The following is a 22558-nucleotide window of genomic DNA, read 5'->3' as shown; positions in this document are numbered from 1 at the left end:
GCACTGTGTGATTCACTGAAACATTAAAATATTTACACATTGTTCAGTCTGAACAGTCTTTATTCACAAGGTAACATTTAGATTTTGCACACTTGCTACCATGAAACTCTCTAAATAATATTGAACTGTTCCTTAAGAGTATCAATTCTATGACTGGTTTGTGTGGTAATACAAATAGTAATCAATTTTCATAAGACCAGCTCCTAAAAACATGTAAAATGGTGCAGAAGGACAAATTCAAAACTGTCAAACAGTCATTGAGGCACAATTTAAAATTTAAATTTAAACATTTAAAGAGAAGGCAGATTTACTGCATGTGTCAAAAGTGTGTTCATACTGTATATTCGGTCTTCTACTACAGGAGAAACACTACAGAATAAGCAAAGCCAAACACACAAAGGGTGGATCCCAAAAGGTATTGACTCCTCCTCCCTCACCTCCACTGCTGTCGTAGCAAAGAACGTAGGTTTGGACAATTAAACCCATTTTCCATCCCAAACGTCTTCTAATTGACCCTGATGGGAAATGTCAAGGAAAATCTGTGAAATATGTGATGGAGAAATCATAAAGCAGAACAAGACAGGCACAGTGCTAAGAGAATCCAGCTGAATTTACAGTAGGCTACTGTATTGTTCATCATTTAAATCCTGAAAGAACAGAAAAGTTGTGGACCAGCAATTTCTTGGTAAATTTGTACGTACAGTAAATTGAAGCACCTTTCTTAGCATTTAGAGGATTCATTCAGTTTGTACAGCTGCCACTTTGATACTTCTGGGTCAGTTGGGTCATTTAGGAACCTTCCTAAGCAAAGACATTTCATTTTTTCTGCATTGCTAAAGGAGATGAAGAAACAAGGCAAAGAAAAGGCCATTTGGCACTGTTTATCTTCTACTTCATACTGTATACATCTGCAGCTATATCAAAATAGATGCAAGGAAGGAGCTTTATAAGCTATAATGGCACAATCTTATTTTTACTTTAGGGTTTGTGCAGATATTTGCTGCCATGTGATCAACTCTGACAGGTTAAACCTGTAAATAAAACACTAGACGGTACAATGCTACTACATTTACAGTCAGTCAAACTTTGCTGGCATACTGGAAAGGAAATTAAGAAATTAATTCCTTATATTCCCAAAATTTAATTTCAGGAGATTACCCTGGAAATATTTCCAGGTGATGATATTATGAGATGACATTATCGGTCCATTGTCGGTCCTCTTTATTTACTGTAAAGGAATTGTAATTTTAGAGCTGCCAGGACTAGAAAATTAATTAGCTTACAGACCAAAATTATTCAGCAACTATTTTCACAATTAATTTATCATTTTGTATAACTTAATAAGAAAAAAGGCCAAATTCTTATGAATGAATATTTTCTGATTATTTTAGTGCTATAATAATTGAGTTTTTCACTGTTGGGCATTTGAAGAAGCTGTCTTGGGTTTTGGGAAATTGTGATGGACATGTTTCTCCATTTTATGATATTTTATAGACAAAACAATTCATTACTTAATTGGGAAAATTGCTAATTACAGACCCACTCGATTTAGGGTTGAAGGTGGAATTAGAATCAGGATATTGGGTTAATGTTTGGTAAGAGTGAATAAGGGTAGAAATACAACTGTGTGTCTGTTTGTGTGTTAGCTAAGGGGTGGTGGTGGCAGGGAGGGCTCCACATCTGCCTTACTGCGTTTGGCCGGCAGTGTGTGGTCATGAGCTTTGCGAATGTGCCGGTACAGGTCGCCTGATTGCGTGTAGCTCCGATAGCAGTAGCGGCACTCGTACGGGCGCTCGCGTGTGTGTACAATGGCGTGACGCCTCAGTGTGTACGTGCATGAGAAAGTCTTCCCACAGACGCCACATGTGGGGACATCCTCCACAAAGTTCCCCATTGAGTCCTGGAAGTCCTGGAAGTATGCAGGAGGATCTGAATGCTGCTGGGCTGTGGACGGGGGAATGAGGGAGGGGGCAAAGGAGGAGGTTTCCTGGGAGGAAGGGCCGGCACCAGAGGAGGAGGAGGAGGGGGACAGAGGGAAGGAATAGTCATTTGACTGGGAGGTCATCTGTAGGAGGCCCTGTGGGTGGGAGTGGAGAAAGTGAGGGCTGTTCAGCTCCTCTTCTTGGATGTCATCTTCAAACTCATCTTCCATTTCCATCATTGGTTCTCTCTCTCTGCTTTCCTCTTTCTCCTCCTCTAGCTCTTCATCAGATATAACAATGGCCTCCACTTTGACTTTTACATTCTCTCCATCACTGTTGTCTGTCCTCACTCTGCCCATATTTCTAGTGGTGGGTGAAGCTCCTGCATCCCCCTCAGGTCCCTTAAGTGTTTGTGTCTGACGAGTAGAGTGATAGTGGATGCTTTGGTGTTGGAGTGACACAGCGCTCTGGATTCGGATTTGGGGAGGTGCACGCTGAATTGGTGAGTTTGTCAGGTTGGTTTGTAAATGCGAGGTGGGTGCTGATGCTTGGATTAACACGACCATCTGCTGTCCTCCACCTGATGTGCTTCTGTGGTCAGTGTCTGAGCTTTTATTAACAGGGTCATTGTCACGGGGCAGTTGTGGTATGTCTGGATGTGGGCTGGGGGAGAGGCTGGATTCTGAAAGAGCAACCACTGACCGACCACCAGCTTGACTCACTGGGGCCAGGGAGGAAGAGGACGAGGAAGAGGGCTGCTGGTTGCTGTTGTGGCTGGTGAAAGAGAGACAGGAAGATAAAAACAGCATTTTAGCAACAACATATAGTAAGAAGGCTCATCAGTACATGGGGGAACAATTAAGTGTATGCATAGGAGAATGCACTTAAAGGAATACAACTTTTTTTTTCAGTATTGGCCCATAATTCTTTTCTGTAGTGGCTGAGGCAAATTCCATTTTTCTGTGCAATGTATATCATGATATCTGTTTAGGCTCAAGTGTTTAGTAAGTTACTTTACTTTTTTTCATTGAGGTAAGAATACGCATATGAAGATTCAAAGTTTTAAAATAAAATGACGAGGCTGTAGTGATAGAAAATAAGAAATTAGTAAAGGCAGGAAAATATATAAAATTCATAAAAACATCTGTCTGGCATCAGTCCACTGAACCGCTGCTCCATTCAACATTACTATACTTCCCTGTAAATTCAGTACATATATTGTTTTGTTTTTGTGTTTCTGTATATTTCCTCAGTTCTCAAATGGCCATCTTCTGTTTTATTTGATTTTTTAAGTGTTCAATTTCCTGATATAAATGATCAGTTTATCAGGAAAAGCTGCCAACAGACTTAAAATAAACTTAAACTTAAAAAAACAACTGGTCACAGATCTTCAATGTAGTGGACAGTGTAAAAAAAGTTCTATTGTGATTGCAATGTCCATGTTTTTATATTTCCCTGGTAAAACATTGTAAAAATTTACAACAGACCCATACCTATATGTCTCTGTGGTGCTGCAAGGGCTGCAGAGTGCCAACCCCTCCCCAAGACCTCCAGTCCCCAACCTGATGTGACCTTCAGAGGCAGGAACTGACTGGCCAGCAATAAGGCCCTGCACCAGCTCTCCACCTGGGGGCAGAGGAGGGACATCCATGCCTGGCTGGGTGGTATCAGCGAGGTCAGGGCTCAGAGGAGTGTGAACTCGTGCCTCTGATGACCCCCCACCAGTTCTCCGTTCAGACTTCACAGACTCCAACTGCCTCCTCTCAGCCACTACGGACACTGGTGAGAGTGGCACTGCCATGGCGACTGGGTTCAAGTGATCTCCTGCCACAGCCACCACAGGCTCAGCTCCACTGTCGTGCCCAGCTTCTCTTCCTGTCTCTATTGCCTTCCTCAGACCAGCGCTCTCTTCAGAGCGAGTGCTGTCAGCCTCAGCCAGAGGCCCTCGTCTCTGCAGTCGTCTCTTGCACACTCTCACCACCTCGTTCATGTGCAGAAAGCTTGCCGCTGCCAATATGTCCTCCACTGGTAGAGACTCCTCCAGCTGCAGCACACCTTCATAGACAAAGTCCAAGAGCAAGCCAAAAGCAGCAGCTGTGACAATGTCGCTGTCGAGCGTGACAGAGCTGTTGAGTCCGTTTCCACCATTAGCCCCTGGGGAATCTGAGTAAAACATGTGGAAGAAAGGCGAGCAGGAGGCCAAAACAGCCCGGTGAGCCAGGAAACGCGAGGAGCCAACCAGGACGGTGCAGTCACAGAGGAAGCCCCGCTGGCGCTGAGAACGCAGAGCTGACAGTAGCTGCTGGGAATGCTGGGGGAACTCCATCACCTGAACAAAAGAGAGTATAAACATGAGGGAAAGCAGAGACATATAGATATAGACGTGATGCTGTTATCACTGTAATAAATCACTACACCTGCATAAAGGATGCTGAAAATATTTTTTGGTGGTTCTCTTGTGATTTCTTTGGATAAGTTCTTTGCACAAAATTAAGTTTCAGTCACCTCTCATGGGGAAATATCCATAAAGGGTCAGTTCACCCAAATTACAAAGAAAAACCCCATCCCACTATAAAACCAAGCAGTTTTAGTTATATTTGCAGATTTTTTTTTCTTGAAAGAAAAAATGAAGAAACAGTCCTGCTGAAAAATCTACAGTGAAGTGAGTAGAAGTCCTCAGAAGTAAAAATAGCAGTAGATCAGAGTAGAAATGCTATATTACAAGTAAAAGTCCTACATCCATAATTTTATTTAAAGTATGTAAGTAATAGCATCAAAATATACCCAAATTTCCAAATGTAAAAGTACTAATTATGTGGAATGGCTCATTTCAAGTAATATATACTTGAATGTAACCACAAATGCATTTGTGTGTAAGCATCGTTTTAATGTTGCAGCTGGTAAACTTCGGGCTAACTTGCTATATTGCCGGGAAGATTAATCTATAGTATTACATTATAGCTAACTTAGATGATCACATTTTGGATTAAAAATATAAATCTGCAAAATAACAAGTAACTAAAACTATCTAATAAATGTAGTGGCATGAACAATACAACATCTGCCTCCAAAATGTAGTGGAGTAGAAGCATAAAGTAGCATAGGTCACATTGTAATTTAAGTCCACCTATTTATCGCCGTTTGTTTAGCAAAAATAAATACGGGAACAACATCGACATGTAACAAAAAAAACAACAACAACAACAACAAAGACTTATAGGACACAATTCTTTTTAAAGAGGATACTCACGGAAAGTACGGCCTGTTTGTCTCTTTAAACACTGTTTATGGACAGCCGAGTCTCCGGAGAACTGCCATCCTCTAACGTAGCTAACGGTACGTTTCCATGGTGATCTGCCCGGATTCCTCAGTCCACTGGCACGGTCTTCGCACAGGACCACTGTAACGCTACATACAAACAACACAGCCAACGGCAAACAGGTGAGGAAGAAACCTGACAAACAACATTAAATGTCGTACAGAAATATTGTCCTAAATGCCGAGGTTGTGCAACAAGAAAAACAAGCAGCTCCAGCTCAACTATGCTAACATTAGTTAGCCAAGTTAGCTCAACCTCTGTGTAAAATCCCAGCGCGCAGTTTTCTGTTAGCATCTGTCGGCATGAGTCGTGAGCTACCCTGAAATAGAAAGCACCGGTTCTGATCTGGGGTGCCTCATACTTTGGTGGATACGGTGAATATGTTCTTACCAGCAGCTGCTGACTGGCGGAGTGTTTTCCTCCCAGACAAAATGCAGCTAAGCTTTTCCTCTGTGGTGGCAGGTTACCGCAGCTCCAGTGCTCCAACCGCCACACTGCCACCTACAAGCGGGTAACAGACAGGAAGTGGGAGCAAACTGCACGTTTTGTTCACAGCAGTTTGTTGACCAGGTGTGATCGTGTGAAACGTTTTCGCTGAATCAAACTCGCTACACTATGTGGTACAGCGTCCAGCGGCTTCAAATCATGATCTGAATGACTGAGCTTCCTGCATTTAAATGGACAGTAACAGAGGAGGAAGAGGAGGCAGAGGGAGGAGAAGAAGTCGTGGTGGAGAGGTGGGTGAGAGATTGCAGCCCCATGAACTGGAAAAGGCCCCCTTCTCTTTAATAGTTCAAAGACTGATTTCTGACCATGGCATGCTTGTGACTGGCTATCAAGGCAGGCAGTATGAATTGTTTGGTATGGGAGAGTCTAGGCCCTATTTTTATACCACAGCTATAATTAGAGCTGAATTTGAGAGTGTGTCTGTCTGTCATTTCCTACCAGGACAGAGATGTCCGCCTGTCCAAATCCTTATCTTATGCCCTTCGCCATGGAGCCAAACAGATGGGGCTTCACATGGGTACAGGTGAGCTGCTCACTGTCTGGTACAGGTAACACAAGTGTGCCTTCACTGATACTGTCACAGTTTCTGACAGAACTTTGACAGGTGAAACACAGGTGTTTCACAAATGCTTTAAATCTGAACAAAGTTTTATTTGAAGTTATTTATTTTGGTCTGTGCCTGAATCACTCTCAGTCAAAAGACTTGTACCATTCAGATCATCCACCATAGTCAAAGTGCCTAATAAAATCCAGGTGAGGTAGCATTACCTGTTTGGGCTCCAGCAAAACTTACATTGACCATGTGATGTTAGCATTGTTACCAATAGCTACAGGTCTCAGAATAGCAGGGGCTTTTTTCCCGTCATTCAAAACACTATCATCTGTATTTTCAGTTTCACATAATGATTGTACATTTATTCCAGGGCAGTGTTCTGTACAGTTGTGGAAATGTGAACATAGCTGTAACATCTCTCATGCTCACAGATGGCTTCCTGTTTGTGGAAGAACTCCTGACTCATCCGCAGTTCCGCTCATACTCATTGGGAGATGTTGAGAGAGTGGTGGCCACAAATGACAAGCAGCGCTTCAAGCTCCGTTCCCACCCAGAAAATGGACGTTTGCAGATTCGAGCCAATCAGGGCCATTCAGTGCAGGTCTGCAGAGTAATATGTTTTAGAAGAAGTACAGCACCAACTCTGGTGCAAAAGTGGATCTTTTAGTTTGATTTGATGTAACCTTTCCATAGTTATGTGATTTTCTCTGCTTGAGTTGTTGACAGGTATTTATTGTAAAAACCGACATGTCAGCTGAACACAGGGCAAATACAAACAGTCACTGGCTTTGGATTTTAATCCTTTACTCAGTTTTTCCCCTAATCATGCTCTAATAACACTTCAGTTTCACACTAAGAAACTAATTATGCCACAAAACTGTCATACCAGGCATTTTTTAGGAATCCTAATCTGGTCAAAAAAAACTCCAGTGTACCCCCATTAAGTGCTATGTCAATGCTGGTTCCATTGCTGTGGCCAGGTAAAGGATTTGGAGCTGAAACCGGTCCTGATTGATTCTCCAGACTGCCCTGCTGAGGCAGTTCATGGCTCCTACCTCTGCAAATGGAGCTCCATTCAGCAACAAGGCCTGAGCTGCATGAAGAGGACACACATCCACCTGGCGTCAGGCCTCCCAGGGGAGGATGGCGTTATCAGCGGTAAGGTGTGTGTGTGTGTGTGTCCATATAACAGAAAAAGAGACTCACAAGCATGTCTGGTGAACATTAAGATAAACTGGTCATACAGAGTTAATTCATTTTCCCTCCAGGCATGAGGAAAGACTGTGATCTTGCTGTGTTTATCGATGTGCACAAAGCTCTTGCTGGTAAGTTTAGCCACTATTGACTGCTGCCCAGTATGCTCAATTCGGTCTATGTGTTTAGGCAAGAATCTCTCTTACGTGTGTTTTATGTGTATATCTGTACAGACGGTATTGAGTTCTTCTGGTCAGAGAATGGTGTGTTGTTGACTGCAGGCGATGCAGAGGGAAAACTTCTCCCAAAATATTTCAGCCGGGCCTTAAGACTGAGACCTACAAGTAAGAAAAATTATCACATGGATTCACTCAGTTAAGACTTTGTTGTACAACATGGATTGAGGGCTCACAACTACTTGATTACTGATCTCACTGTTCTCCTGTGTTTCAGGGAGTATCCTGCCACTGCAGTAGCAGCAGGGAACACTTGTTTGTCATTGGTCGCACGAAAGCTCACCTGACTGTGTTAGCATCCCATGGTTGGTTGATGCTTATCCTAGTTCCCTTGGTAACACGTGTTGTTTGGCAGGAGCATTCTAGTGAGGCGATTTTGGTCAAGAACAGGAGAGCCCGTTCAAAATTTATCCTAAATTTGGGACTTAATTGGAAAAAAAATGTCACTTTTGCATCATTATTTAAAGGATCAAGATGGCTTTAGGAAAGAATCCTTTATATTTAAATGATGATTTACCCAGCCTATGCTGGCAAATATCAGAAGTATTGAGTCTTTGTTTTCTCTTTTCTATTGTTAGTGCTAAATAAACTGTGGCACACACTGACTAACAACCACAATTTCACCAAGCACTTAAAATATATAACACTGGTTACAAACAGAAACACTAACTTCTGGCAACAACCAGCCAGGCCTTTAAATGGAGAAACATTTGAAGACATACCGCATGTGTGGTTAGTCACGTGACCAAGCATGGGAAAGCAGAGGATACAGACTCTGTGGTTTTAGTTAACGGACTGCCTTAACAGTTTCTTATGAGATATGGACATGCTCTCAGCATGTGAGAGGAGATAATTGGTTAGAAGCTTCCTGTGTAAGAAACAACAGAAGTTACCACCATATGTCATGACCATAAGGTGTGAAAACAACAGAGAATGAAATGTGAATTGCTGTCGTTATTTTAATAAATGGTTATTTATTTATAGGTTTATGTGGTAAACATTTAATATTGGCATGCGTTTCATACTCTCATTGTTTTTAATTCTTGGCATTAATAATGTAGCTGCTGTAATGAGCCATTCATTTCTAAAACAAGTCTAAGTGACAATAAGACTGCAGCTCTGGACAAAGTGAGGATTTGCATCCTGAACAATACTGATTATAAGTCTAGGAGCTGAAAAAGTAAAGGCATCCAAGTGCTGATTTTACATCTCTATGAGTTTGATTAAGGGCTGCTGATGCTGAACCAGATGACCAGTAGTTTGGCTCAGCAGCAGTCCATCATGAAGGAAAGTGGAAGTCAGTATGAGGAACTCTAGAGTCTTGAACTGTCTGAACATGTAAAAGTCTTCCATCCACTGATGTAGCTTACAAACAACAGTGTGTGTGTGGAACAAAGGCTAGATAACAACTGGACTGACCAGGTTGGTTTACACATTTACACATTAACAGGATATCTTATTTTGACCCTTTGTTATTCTCTTCTGTTCTTTTGTGGTTACCTAAATGCATCATAAAAAGTCCCATTCCACGTTGTTTTCCATTGTTTAGATACACAGACGTTCTCACGAGGGCATCTGTTTGTGAGCTTTAGTCTCAGAGAGCTTCATGGCCACCAGTCAGCTTGTGGAAGAGTTCTTCATTGAGCTTGTCGCTCTTCTCACGACTGCGCGTTGACATGAAAATGTAGCCTCCGATAAACTCGTGAACAATTTTGCAGTCGGCAGTCACGCAGCCAAAAGCAATGTTGACATTACCTTCAAACTCAATGGCCATCTGGAGGGATCAGAAATACACACACGATGAAGTGAAGTAAATTATTTTAAGATAAAGGCATAAAATTAGGGGTGGAAATTTGTTATACTAGTGAAATTACACACATCGACAAAATAGAATGATGATGTTACATTAGGGGTTCTTTTTAAAAGTTCAGCTCATCCTTATAAGAGCCATAACTTTTTATGGATAGTGTTAATGAGGGCACTTCCCTTACTCCTATTTCTGTAGTTTTATTGCCACTCATGCTGCCACACACAGCATAGCGACATGAGATTTTGTATATTACATGACCACTAGAAACACTGCAACGTTTCTTGAGCTAATTCAGTGACACATTCCTGATGCAAACTGTCCTCCCTGACAGAGGCCTGATTACAGTATGAGTCTGACCTGTCGTATGTCCCAGTTGACGTTCCACTGCTTCATGTTGTTGTAGCGCCAGGTCTTGACCACATCACCCACCCCCAGGTCGATGCGGATCAGGCGGTTTGGGGCAATGCCCAGAACCTCGTCTTTTCGGCTACCCTTGAACCTGTTGGTCAGAAATGTCTTTCAGCTTCTAGTGTTTCAAATTCTTGCTGAGGCAAAAGTCACTCTTCAACTCTCCAAGACTTTGTGACAACTCACTGACATTATATTCTTGCTGAACTGAATAACTCTTGTTTTCCTATCAGTGCTTACTAGAGGCTAGTGAATAGCACAGTAACAATTCAGGTTTTTTTTTTTTTGCATTTTTAAAGAATTGAAATTTTTGCCTGTGGATTGTTGAAGGTTTTTTTGGCTTTCAATGCAGTTTTAAACTGTGTGTTTGCTAATGAGTGCTAGTGAGTTTTCTTCTTTTCTGAAAAGACTCAAAACTTTAACCCAGTTACGCTAAAATTTAACTTTGATAGTTCTAGTTTTTTCCACTTCTCATGTAGTTATTCAAGCTTTAAATTAAACTTCACCTCACAACGACATATGAGAGGCCAAAGTCAGGCAGGGCCTGCCAGATCTGCAGGAAGCGCATCAGTGCATCAGTCAGTGAGAGCTGAGCCACGTTCTGGTATGCGTCCAGGATACGAGGAGTCAGCTGGGGGAACAGGCGCAGGGCAAAAGTCAGACGTAATTATATGTTTTCTGGGTAGGGGTTTTTCAGTTGCAAAACTGTTCAATTAGCTCAACTGTGCAAAATCACTGTACTGCTGTCCAGAAAAATGTTCATTTCCATTGGTAATTCTGCCCATTGTTAAATGTCATATATCAAATATAGTCTCAATAAATAAGAGATTGTGTGATCTAGTAGTCCTGTACTCTGCGCTAGATGTCTCCTGGAAATGTGAGATATCACATCTACTATTATCCATCTTTTATTGTGTGTCTGTGTACAGATTGTTTCTCGTCTGTGGGTCCGGTACCTGCTTGGCTTTGTACTTCTTATGGTAGCGTGGTGATACCAGACTGTGGGTATTGATGCTTTCATCATTGGCAGGTGCACTGGAACCGGACTTGGTCTTCTGCATTGCCAGGAAAGAGTGGATGCTCTGTATTTCACTCTGGAAACTGCTGTCTGCGAGGCTCTTGCCTTTGGAGGCCAGCCGACACGCAGCCATCCACTGAGCATACTGCTGCTCCTGGAGGGTGAGAGACAAAGCCACCGTGCAGGTGTAAAGACAGAGTGTTAGAAAAAGAGCGGTGGGACTGTGAGAGATGTGAGATAGTGATACAAAGTTCAGGGGTGTTGAAAGAGACGTGGTAGAAATGACAGGATGTCAGGTGTGTGTGAGAGTGTGTGGTCTCACGTTTTCACAGCGCAGATAGACCTCATTCATACCCTCAGGCGCTGGTATCAGGAGTCTGATAAGGAACTTCTGTGCGGCCATGTTAACGTCCGGAGCCACTTCACATCCTGTGTGCAGGATGAATATCAAAGCAACATTTAATACTGAAATGTGACATTTACAGCTTAGACACAGAGATGAACCGAGGACATTATAGGTGAATTAACAGGAAAATATCCTAATAATAAAAAGTACAGTAGTCTATTCAGTACCTTTTAGGTTTATCTGTTGAATGGGCTCTCCGATGCTCTCCTCTTTGCTCTTGAAATAAGAGATGGAGGTATCCTGGAACTTGAACCAGTACTGCTTGTATCCCTTCAGTGTCAGCCTCTTTGGTCTAAAACATGGGGGCACATGGTTCAGTTTCATCAAAACACTTAGAGCCTTTTTTCCCCAAGATATTACCTGTTCATACATAGTAGGAAAAAAATGGCTCAGCATTTCATGTGTACCTGAGAGTACTGAGTGGATAGAAAAAGAATCTCACCTGAATATCTTCAGATAGTCGTTGAGTTCTGGTGCAGTCATGTTTTCCTGGATGACAAAGATTTTTTCCAGTGGATAAATTAATTCCCCTTTTCACCATCATATTTCAATCAACAGCAATGTAAAATGCTTAAATGCCTTAAACAATGTTATTGCTGTTGAAGTTTTAACACAAATGAATAAATAGTTTTAGAGATACTTTTCAAGATACTTTCTCTTATAACTCCAGCTCCAAGCTGTTTTAATCATTCTAGACACTATTAAGAATACAGCTGCCATTTCTCCGATTTCTTCATTTCTCTTACCATTTCTGCTGACCTCAGACTTGCGTCTACTGTCAACTATTTAAGCCAGGATGAAGTTAAACAGCTGAGACAAGCCAGACAGTAGCCTGCTCTTATTGGCAAATAATTAATTCCAATATGTCTGACCAGCATCTCAGATGCAGAGCTGCTCTCTCCCTCCATCTTGACCTCCAGGGACAGCAGGGCTGACTCCAGGTCGTCCATGGCTGCACTGGAGCTCAGCATTTGGGGCTCTGACTGAGACACCTTACTGATGTGGTACTGCATGAGTTGGAATATAAGAGAGGAGAGAGACAAACTTATGATCAGGTACTATAAGTTCAAGGAGAAAATGTGTATTTTTTTCTTGTTTTACCTGTAACATTTTTTGCAAAAGCCAAAGAAAAACCAAAACATTAAAATGTGTTATTCAAATTGGCAGATAGATGTTATTCTTCTTTTAAATGTTCTATTTTGATCCAGTTTTTCAAGGTTGTGCTGTCAGATTGTGGCTCAGATTAGAAGTTTTTGTGTATTTATTTATTAATGAATGTGTAGTTTACTTAAAGCAACTTTTATTGACAAAATATGAAGACAGACTCTTCTTAATGTTGGATTCTGACTGGTGTCTACATTAGGTCTTTGACCATATTTGTTTATAAATAGTGGAACTTTTGAATTCCTGTAATATGTGATATTTATAATTTTCATGACGGAACAGTCCACTTCCTATAGAGCTTTTTTGGTTACATAATGTTTCCATTCCTATTGATACACCCATTTCACCAGTATTCAGTGTTTTATACCTGTAGAGCTCCAAAGAGCATCATCTCCTCCTCAGTGCAGTCGATGTCCTCCAGCAGGATGGCCCAGCGAGCCTGTTCGTACAGCTGGGTCAGACGCACCATGTCGTACTGCAGGGCCAGAGAGGGACAGGAAGGAGAAGGTAGACGTCAAAGAGGAAATGTACTGCCAAACGCAGAAACACACACATACTGTGTCTATTAAGAGAACATGTACACACACACACATGCACGCACCTTGGGATCTATGTCATAGAAGGCAAAGTATTTGAAGCGAAGCCAGAGTCGGTCATTTTCTTGAACGCCTTGCTGCATAAGACAACGGGATGAGTCCAACCATCTGAGAAAAAAGAAGTATATAAGTATATAAGTTCATAACTTTATATGTAAAATAAATGTAAATACTGAAGACATTTTGACATGTCACAGTAGGAAAAGCACTGGTGTAAATAATAATGCAGTGGCTACTTAAGCTGCTTCAGTACCTGCCATTGATGTGGGCCTTGTCCACCACACTGGCTGGGCGGTACTGCTTGGCTATGACCTCTGGGGCGGGGGGAGGCTGAGTAACTGACAGCATCTTGTAGATGGCCTCCATCTCAGGTGAGTCAGCAAAGTGAGCTGGCATGCCGTTATACAGACAGGGCCGGGACACTGCAAAGCAGGAGGGAGTAGGAGGGTTACAGTTACATTTTCCAGGGAGCTACCTTTGCAGACTTCCAAAAACAAAAAAAACAAAACAAAACAGTCTAGCTGCTTAAGAAAACAGTCATGGCTGTCAGATGAAAATTACTGTTAGGTGTTTTTTAGACACCATGGTAAATCTTTTCCACTGTGCTTCAGGTTTATGTGTGGATCATTTAGATAATTTAAGAGTCTGTGTATATAAAGCTTTTTGAGGATTACAGATCTCAGACCTTATCATCCCAAATATCCAAATTGCTTCACAGAGGCACAACTAACTCTAGAGAGCAAGATTTGTCTGTGATTATTGTTACCACCTTATTTGTTAAGACTACAGTGAAAAAAAAAAAAGGATTATGACATTTCCTGTACTGATGGTAAAGTAGTAAAGGGAGGATTTCTTTAAAGTCAAAGGACAAATGTGTAAAACATTTGGATTTTTAACAAAGGAACTGGTGAAGTTGGCAGCAGTAAATAAAATCTTAGATCTTGGCAGGTTTTTTAAAACTGGATTTTACACCTTCTGCATCTGCTTCATGCCTTTAAATATTTTTGGTAAGATACACCACTTTTAATATTTAATATGAGTGCACGTCTGGAGGGTGAATGAAGTGTAATGAGTGTACCCGAGGAGAGGGGCACCTCGGTCAGGTCGTAGATCTCCTCTGTCGAGTCTTTATCTTTCTTCTTCTTTTTCTCCTCTACGGGCCGAAGGAGGGAGAGCTCCTCGGGGTGACGGATGTCTGTAAAGGTAAAAGAGAGGAAATGGATTTAAATTAATTCATTAAATATACATCTGTGTGCATCTCAGCTGTACTGACAAGAAATATGAAATTATATGAAATTAATTATGTAGAGAACGGACAGCTATGGAAATGGTGCACTGACCACTATCCACTGGACCAGTCAGCAATGTTAAATAGACTCTGTCATGTAATGGTAATTAGTCTGACTCCAGATCACAAGTTTGTGTGATGAAATCAGTGTTAATATTTTTGCTTTAAACTGGACAGCAAATCCCTGTCTTTCAACTATTACCCTTCTTATGGTTCTAAACAACTGCACATGTATTGTAACACTGTGTGGTACCTAGATTAACAACATATAAAACTTGTTTTTAAAAGTTTTTGCTCTGAGCTCATTCATGGAGCTGGGGTGCTTGCTTGTCAGACTCTGTGGCGCAACGGTAGCGCGTCTGACTCCAGATCAGAAGGTTGCGTGTTCAAATCACGTCAGGGTCACATTTTCTTGGTCATGAGTAGCCTACTCAGTGCGTTTGAATCTCAGAAATGCACAAGTAATGTCTACACTGTCCAAGTGATGAATAATATAAGTGCTGCAGATATCTTTACCATGTTTTCAGATACACACACTCAATTTTGTACAGGTACCATGCTGTACTGTTTAAAAAAACAGTGGCTGCTATTCAGTTTTCAAGAGCCTAAAGCTGGATTTACAATAGAAGAGGTTTTGGTCAGTACTGTTAAAGTCTGAGGTGATTCCTATAACTGCATGTTGTCAGACTCTGTGGCGCAACGGTAGTGCGTCTGACTCCAGATCAGAAGGTTGCGTGTTCAAATCACGTCAGGGTCACATTTTCTTGGTCATGAGTGGCCTACTCACCATGCTGTACTGTTTAAAAAAAACACTGGCTGCTATTCAGTTTTCAAAAGCCTAAAGTTGGATTTACAATAGAGGGTATTTTGTTGAGTACTGTTAAGGTCTGAACTCATTCTTAGATGTGTATTTTATCAGACTCTGTGGTGCAATGGTAGTGCGTCTGAGGTCAAATGCTGTCTTATTTAAATTTCATCATCTATCAACCCATCTATCAACCCTCACCAGTGTTTGATTTGTCAGTGGAAGACCTGAAGAAACTCCGTGGTACAGTTGTAGCATCACATAAGAGATTTGTATGTTCAAATCACATCAGGGTTCATTATATACTTAGAAGTTCCATAAAAAAAAATAGATTTACATACAAATAGAATAGAAGCATGGTGCTGTGTTGAATGATACATGTTTTGAAGGGTCAAAACATGTATCATTCAAGCTTAACGTGCACCTATCACCTCTTTTTATCAATCCATTTGTGGATTCACTTCAAAACTTTGGCTGAAAGCACCACTGGAAAAATGAAGGTGATGATTATTAGATGTAACTTTCATTCTGAATGGGAGATTCTTAGATTTTCTTGCTTCTAATTACTATATCTCAGTGAGTACTTTCCATGAATCAGAGAGGCACATAATCATCGTAGGGAACAGCCTCTATTCTGTAAGGATGCTTCTGCCAGTAATGAGCTTCCTGTTAGACTGAAAACCCTGGAATACATGGTAAATCCAAAGTGAATAATGGTCTAATACAATTACTCACTTTCTCAAGGAATCAATAGCTTTTTGTTTTTAAGTAACAAGTATTGGTCAGAGCTTCTATTTTATTCTGCTCTTCAGTAGAAGAGCCTCTTTTGTTTTTATCCACTAAAGGATTGAGCAGAGGTTTATCTCTGTGTGTCTGTTCCTCCTCTTCACATTTGAACTACTTGCTGCTTGGTAAACTTGATACAAATCAGAGCTTTCTTAATCTGGATCTCTGCTCCTTCTGAGCTGCCTGCCGCTTTTCAAAACCTTTCCAGTCTGCTGTCACCTCCTGGGGATTTCTGGTGAGGAATTGAGACCAAGACGTGCCAAAATTAGACTAAATGAAAGCATGAAGCAGATGGTGAAGGTCTTGTTTTCTGGCAACGGTGCTTGTGTGTGTTGTTGCATCCAGTTAGACTGTAACATATTAATGAGACACTTTTACACATCTCGAAGAGTATTTAGGTTGTGAACAGCTATTACAGTGTTAGTACTTATGATCAGTAAGAGGAGAACAGAAGAAAAGGAACTAAGGGAACTGTCAGTGTGGATAGAAAACTGAGTTAACCCACTGTTAGGAAATAGAGTTAATGCATTTTTTAAATCATAAATTACAGTTTTAAGTAATGGTTTAGTTAAAGTATACCTCATATTTTTTGTTTTCATGCCCGAAGGATGGAAAGAAAGAAAAAGACTTACTGAGCATTCTACAGATGCCCATCACAGTCTGGAAGACTGGGCTGGAGAAGCAGGCACGGAGCCTCAGAGTAATGCCGTTGGGCAGACCCAGCTTCAGGGGCTTGTGCTGGGGCATGAAGAACAGGCGAGCGTCAGCGTGGATGCCATATTTCTCCAGAGACCAGGCTGTTCGCAGCAGCCACTTCTGCTTCTGCTCCCACCACAGTGCGTGGTCCGACCAGTCACGTTGAATCTCTGCAGAGGACAGGCACAGAACAGATGTCACTAAAAACTTAAACACAGATAACATTCAGTCATTTCAAGCATGGATGTGTGAAACCTGTCGCTGACTTCTTTAATCACTGAACAAAAGCCATGTGGTGAATTTTCTCCTTCAAGGTCCATAAATTTTTTTTTCACCTCAAGAACTGGACATGTTAACATGAATTATTAATCTGACCATTAAAGTGACAAATAGAAAGAAAATTCCCACCAGTATTCGGCTTGTCATTAGTTTAAGGATAAGTTCAAAGAACCTGTGGTGCTATGGTAGCACATCTGACTCCAGCTCTGAAGGCTTAATGTTTAAAGTAACATCAGGGTCAATATATCTCCTTTTTCATGAGTGCTTTTCCTAATACCTTAATGTCTGGGAATCACATGTACATACAATATCCATTCTGTGCAGTAAGTGAACAACAAAGCTACTGTAGATACATAGACATTGTCCAGTCTGAAAAAACAGTTCATTAATGCTATCATTTATCAGTTGACACAGTCAGAAAGAGGTGATAGCTGTACTTTATGTTTATTGAGTTTAGAGTGGGTGTTGTTATATGTTCTTAAGCAGACTTGGGGAAAAAAAAATAGAATTCTGCCTTTAAATTCAGAGTTTTAATTTCTTTTTCCCCCCACATGGCCCTAATCCTCTTCCGTAGTATCCACAGGATTTCATTAGACTGTACAGATGTGCCTAATACAGCGGTCAGTGAGCGTAAACTGTTCCCACAGGTAACAACGCTTTTTTCCGCAAACACATTTCTTAGTACCGTTATTTTTTTAGTTTCTTACAGTGACAAGTCTCAGTAACGTTACTTCAACCAACAATCCTTATTCGCTGTCTTACATGGTGTTTAGTGAGGTCTTCATCTTCAGCGACTCGGTTTATTCTAAAACAAACTTTTAGCTGACTGGTAAGGCTAGTTAATAGATATTTCACCACCTGCATAGTTTAACGGTTCACTGAATACCGGACTCCATGTACCTGCATCAGACTCTGTGGCGCAACGGTAGCGCGTCTGACTCCAGATCAGAAGGTTGCGTGTTCAAATCACGTCAGGGTCAAATATTTCTGCGTCCCGAGGTAATTTTTCGTGAACTGCGTCAAAACGTATGCGTTATGGATCCGTGTCTTTAACGAACCAAGCTCATCAAACTGTGAATATTTTCACCTCATGAATTGGGAAGGGGGCTTCTGAATTGATGGGCAACTAAATTATTCAACTAGCAATTAAAGGGACAATTAGAACGAAATACTGCCAACGTAAAACAACAGATTAAGGGTGAGGTAAATAAGTAAACACACACTTTTAAATGTCTCCTTGAAATTGATTTGTCAAGTGCTTTTTGCTTGTCTTAGTTTAGTATTAACCTAACATATAACAGATGTGATATGTTACACATGATAAAGAAAAAGTCCAGCTGAACAATTTGTCCACTTATAATATGTAAAAATATATCACTTTGCTACCTTATTTAATTTTGCTGATGATTATTTTGTACTTGTAGGCTTTTGAATGCAGGACTTTTACTTGTAGTCAAACATTTTTACATTGTGGTACTGATACATATAAATACAGTATAAAATTGCATAAATACAAATAAACAGAGAGAAAAAAAAACAGAGACTAAAGACAGACTCATAGCTGTACTATGTCCTGAATATATACTATAGTGATACATGTGTCAGAAACCTGATTTTGACTTGTCAGTATTGCTGGAGATTAGATTTCTGTTTACTCCATCATCTCTTAATGGTAAGAGGAAATCCTGCACTGATCAATGCATTAAATCATCACTAGTCGAGGATTGTGGCATTTGTTTTGTAACCGTGCTAGAAAGTATTATCTGTACAATACTTGCGTGTCTGTGCAAATCTCGCAACAGTTTTTGGTCTGTGCACTGTGACACAGAGACAAACAGAGGCAGACAGACAGTGACCTACGTGTCTTTTCCACCAGCTTGAGGATGACTCCTCCGACATGGAGGTCAGAGGTCACGCTGATGGTGACAGGTGGGGCTTCAGGCCCCAGGTCCTCCACTGAGACTGACAGGTCCCACGCCGCCATACTGGGAGAAAGTGAGGAAGCAAGAGAGAGAGAGAAATGAAGGAGACAGGTCTGACAGAGTAGAAAAGACAGATACCAGGAGGGGAGACAAAAGGAGGAGAGACAAACATGGAGAGATTGGAAGAATGAAAGAGATGATAGATTTAGCAACAGTGTCAAACTCATAACAAGTTTTTACATAAGGCTGCTCAGCAAATGCTCTTTAAATGATCTGTTATGTGCAACAAATGTAATGTTTTGTGTTTTTGTCTCGAGGAAACATGACAGCTCAGACAAAGCAGTCAAGGACAAGAGGAAGATGAACGAGACTGATAATTAATCACTTCAGTGATGTGTTTTTTTCCGCCACACTGATTAAACTGCCAACACCATCTCTTCAGGTCTGACATGAAAAATGGTCAGATGTCTCTTCATTCCAAACTGAGTGTTTTAACCATTACGGTTTTAGAGTCCAATGTCAGGAGTGAGAAATTATGCGCTGAAGAAATTGTTACAATGCCTGAAGAAAACAGTTTAAAACTCTGTGAAATAAGATCATAACATTACATCTCCAAAATATTAAAGACCATTTCAATCCTACTATATATTAATATTGTCTGCATAATTTCATATCAGTGTGTAAAAATGGCTAACACATGCATTTATAATTCATTTTCAAAAAGCATAAAACTGCTGTAAAAGTGTGAGTTACGTATGCTGGGATTGTAAGAGGGCTGCATTTTTAAAAAATGAGACATAACTTGATAGATTTGATAATACAAAACCTGCTTCGGTTTTCCACGATTTAAAGATATTAAATGAGACACAAAGAGGATGGATGACCTACCGATCAAACTTCAGGGTTCAATATCACATGATACTGAGTAACAGACGCACACACATACAAATTGGAAGGGTGACTTTATTCTGACATGTCCAGTTTGAGGAGCACTTCCTGTTTCTGCCTTGAACTATCACCATGGACGCACACTTCCTCTTTTTGACCCACCCAAGGTGTGATATGCATCCAGTGCCAGTACAGTATTTACTACATGTGTGTGAAAGTGACAGCCCGTCTTGAAGAAAATTAAAAAGTGTGTTTTTGGTCCATGTAACCATGTTTATCATAAAAAAAAAAATGCCATGACAAAAAACAGATGGCATGCCTGCGCTGCTCCTCAGCTCCTCTGGAGGCCTAAACTTTCTTCATCTCCATATTTTGAACTATAAGTTCTGACCTGTTACCACTTCACCTATTAGACTATATTTTAGAGAGTGATGTAACCTAATAAATTACCCTAGATCTGCATTTTTAAAATACAGAAACCTCCCACAAACACACCCTGTCCTAACTTTCTTTCTGTCCTTATACTTTCTCTCTTGCTGTCATTCACACAAACACACACACACACATACACTCTTTGAAAGACAATACCGTCAGTCTCCTCTGTCCAGGGTTTTGAGAAATTGAAACTGGGCTTGCGCCTGTGTCAGATCTCTGAAGAAGTATCCCAGGTTTTCTGCGAAAATTTTGTGCAGTAGCTTTTGCCTCTGTTGGGCGGGTTGTGGTCTGTGCAGCAATGTCTGTAGTGCCTTTGTCACTTCTGTCAAGAAAGGCTTGTTCCTTTTTTGTCAGCTTCCGCCAGGCGGAAACGTGAAAAGGACTCAGTTTTTGACTGACAGGCAGTATGAGTTTCACATATAAGGCAATGTGAATGTGCATTATGCATAATGACAAGACATGAGATATTAAATGGACACTCTCCTCCATTTGTCTCCCTTTTCTTCAAAATAGAAAATATACCTACAACTCATGGTAGATCAGTGATCACATTTTGTGTTCTAGATAGATAGATAGATAGATAGATAGGTACTTTATTCATCTCCAAGGGAAATTCACAAGCATAAATGTATAAGCATACATTGTAAAGAAGATTGATTAGGCAAAAGCTTAAAAATTTGAACCATAAACTTGCTAATTTGCTGCTAAAACTGAAAGAATGTACTGTCCTAAAGCCTGACAATAATTTGGTTTAAATAGAAGAAAAAACATAGGTGGTCTCCCGTACATTACCTATGCAGTAAGTTCAGGTTATTGTGATATATAATCACAGATTAATTCTGAGTTTGCCCGTTACGGGAAATTAATACTCTCAAATAATTAACCTTGATGAAACTACAACCATGGACAAAATTTACTGGTACTCAGTTGTACAATCCGCTAGGGGGCAACAATATTTATATTGGGGGGTTAACTTGATGTTGCCTTCAGGAGCTTTTTGTTAGAGCCTATACTGATCAGGCTGCAGCAGGAAAACAGTCAAACAGTGAGAGGAGAACACGGCATCAGTCTATCCTACCACAAGATTATATATAAAACTCATTAAATAGACTGTCTTGTTGTGCAATTATGTTTACATTCCGAAAAACTTGTATTGAGAACGTAACTCGTATTTATTCCCCCCCCGTGAACGTCCTGCCTCCTTCACGAGATATATAATGTAATTTAGTGTGTAATTACTATTACAAGACAGCTGTCCAGTTCATATAGCTATATATAGTTTACATAGCATATATAGTTTAAAAAACGTTTCTTCTCGGTACAGTAATTGTACAAATGTCGCTTTTATGTTGACCTCTAGTAATTCCAATTTTTCCGTTGTTCTTGAATGAGGCCTAAGATTTTGGTCGTTGGCTTCGGCTCTCCCATGTCGGCTGAGTGAGTGTTTTACGCTCGGTGTTAAATTGAAAAAGAGAAAAAGCACTGCTCATATTGTCGCATACCGTTTTCACTGGTAAGAATAGTACACCATAAATGCCGGCACTAGACCGCACAGTGAAACTTATTAACTATTTTTAAAGTTAGACGTTTAGCGACTGTAAACAATCACCCCTTGAAAATGGTACAATCCACACGTGAAAATCCAAAACTCTAAATGGTAGGTGAGGTCTAACAGTTTGACGTTGAAGAAGTTAGGTGCGTTCGTGTCGAAAACGAAACCTAACCACGGTGGAGCCGACATTATTAACTGGGAAGGCTTCTGTAACACAAACCGTCAGCCCCCCCCCACGGTGTCCCTCAGGCATGGCACTTCAAATGTCAGCTCTATTTTCACATGTCAGAGCCCTTCCCTGCGCCACCGGCCTTCCGTCCCGTGTCCGTGCTGACTTCCAAAGAGCCGCTGTCAAGTTCGGACACATTGTAGCTCCTGGAAGCTTCCAGCTGGGAGGGAAGCCAGCAACAAGTCCTGTCCGCGGCCATATTAACGCTGCTTTCCGAGCTGAGAAGTTTTCAACAACAGCAGCAGCACTTTGGAAGTCCAGTCAGGGGAGTGGTTCCTTCTTAACCCGGGGGAGGAGAGGCTGGTTGGGCAAAGTCGCCCTCGGTGCAGCCCTTGGAGTGAGCACAGTCGCGCTGGTCCGGTCTCTCCACACCGGGACCCTGGCCGCCATGGCCTTCAAAGTTAACCTGAACTCTACTGGGGGAGACTGGAAGGAAACAAAGGGTGAGACTGTGCAGTAAACCCGAGAACATTTTGATTTTATGTAAAGAGGGCTTCCCACTGCAGGCTGAAGTGTTGTCACATGGCCAAAACACCTGTCCAGTT

General features: G+C 41.1%; 4 protein-coding genes and 3 non-coding genes across 12 annotated transcripts in view; 5 read left to right on the top strand and 2 right to left on the bottom strand.

Moving 5' to 3' along the window:
* Nucleotides 1–29: 29 nt before the first annotated feature.
* zbtb3 (zinc finger and BTB domain containing 3) lies at nt 30–5744 on the bottom strand. 2 transcript variants are annotated; one of them, XM_041047610.1, is made up of 4 exons: nt 5632–5744; nt 5173–5330; nt 3416–4251; nt 30–2696 (listed from the first exon to the last, which is right to left on the bottom strand). In XM_041047610.1, exons 3-4 carry the CDS (start codon nt 4246–4248, stop codon nt 1643–1645), a joined length of 1887 nt encoding a protein of 628 aa, XP_040903544.1. In that variant the 5' UTR covers nt 4249–4251; nt 5173–5330; nt 5632–5744; the 3' UTR covers nt 30–1642. The 2 variants fall into 2 exon arrangements, with proteins under 2 accessions (XP_040903544.1, XP_040903545.1); XM_041047611.1 differs by lacking the exon at nt 5632–5744 and adding an exon at nt 5497–5621.
* Nucleotides 5307–8343, top strand: trpt1 (tRNA phosphotransferase 1). Of its 2 annotated transcripts, XM_041047613.1 has the most exons (8): nt 5307–5363; nt 5868–5978; nt 6190–6271; nt 6733–6902; nt 7282–7459; nt 7570–7626; nt 7729–7839; nt 7949–8343. In XM_041047613.1, the coding sequence occupies exons 2-8, from the start codon at nt 5919–5921 to the stop codon at nt 7969–7971; spliced, it is 681 nt and encodes a 226-aa protein (XP_040903547.1). In that variant the 5' UTR covers nt 5307–5363; nt 5868–5918; the 3' UTR covers nt 7972–8343. The 2 variants fall into 2 exon arrangements, with proteins under 2 accessions (XP_040903547.1, XP_040903546.1); XM_041047612.1 differs by lacking the exon at nt 5307–5363 and having other exon boundaries at nt 5793–5978.
* A 333-nt stretch (nt 8344–8676) lies between these two features.
* fermt3b (FERM domain containing kindlin 3b) lies at nt 8677–20560 on the bottom strand. 2 transcript variants are annotated; one of them, XM_041047609.1, is made up of 15 exons: nt 20386–20560; nt 18848–18972; nt 16645–16878; nt 14212–14328; nt 13387–13555; nt 13139–13241; nt 12905–13012; nt 12246–12380; nt 11816–11862; nt 11541–11665; nt 11290–11396; nt 10906–11121; nt 10456–10580; nt 9899–10040; nt 8677–9505 (listed from the first exon to the last, which is right to left on the bottom strand). In XM_041047609.1, the coding sequence occupies exons 2-15, from the start codon at nt 18969–18971 to the stop codon at nt 9326–9328; spliced, it is 1932 nt and encodes a 643-aa protein (XP_040903543.1). In that variant the 5' UTR covers nt 18972; nt 20386–20560; the 3' UTR covers nt 8677–9325. The 2 variants fall into 2 exon arrangements, with proteins under 2 accessions (XP_040903543.1, XP_040903542.1); XM_041047608.1 differs by having other exon boundaries at nt 18848–19022; nt 20386–20559.
* Nucleotides 14755–14826, top strand: trnaw-cca. Its single transcript has one exon. It is a non-coding gene; the product is annotated as a tRNA-Trp (tRNA).
* trnaw-cca lies at nt 15107–15178 on the top strand. The gene has a single exon. It is a non-coding gene; the product is annotated as a tRNA-Trp (tRNA).
* Nucleotides 17896–17967, top strand: trnaw-cca. Its single transcript has one exon. It is a non-coding gene; the product is annotated as a tRNA-Trp (tRNA).
* Nucleotides 20561–21893: 1333 nt separating the features above from the next.
* Nucleotides 21894–22558, top strand: part of macrod1 (mono-ADP ribosylhydrolase 1) — a 101970-nt gene continuing 101305 nt past the window's right edge. For 2 of the 3 annotated variants that reach the window (XM_041048243.1, XM_041048245.1), the window contains exon 1: nt 21895–22456. In XM_041048243.1, coding sequence (XP_040904177.1) covers nt 22036–22456 — 421 coding nt within the window. In that variant the 5' untranslated portion in view covers nt 21895–22035. Of the gene's footprint in view, nt 22457–22558 lie in introns of all 3 variants that reach the window. The other variant, XM_041048244.1, reaches the window with a different exon arrangement.

The sequence above is a fragment of the Toxotes jaculatrix genome, chromosome 10, assembly GCF_017976425.1.
Source record: "Toxotes jaculatrix isolate fToxJac2 chromosome 10, fToxJac2.pri, whole genome shotgun sequence".
Lineage (NCBI taxonomy): Eukaryota > Metazoa > Chordata > Actinopteri > Toxotidae > Toxotes > Toxotes jaculatrix.
This window is presented reverse-complemented; position numbering and strand designations above follow the sequence as displayed.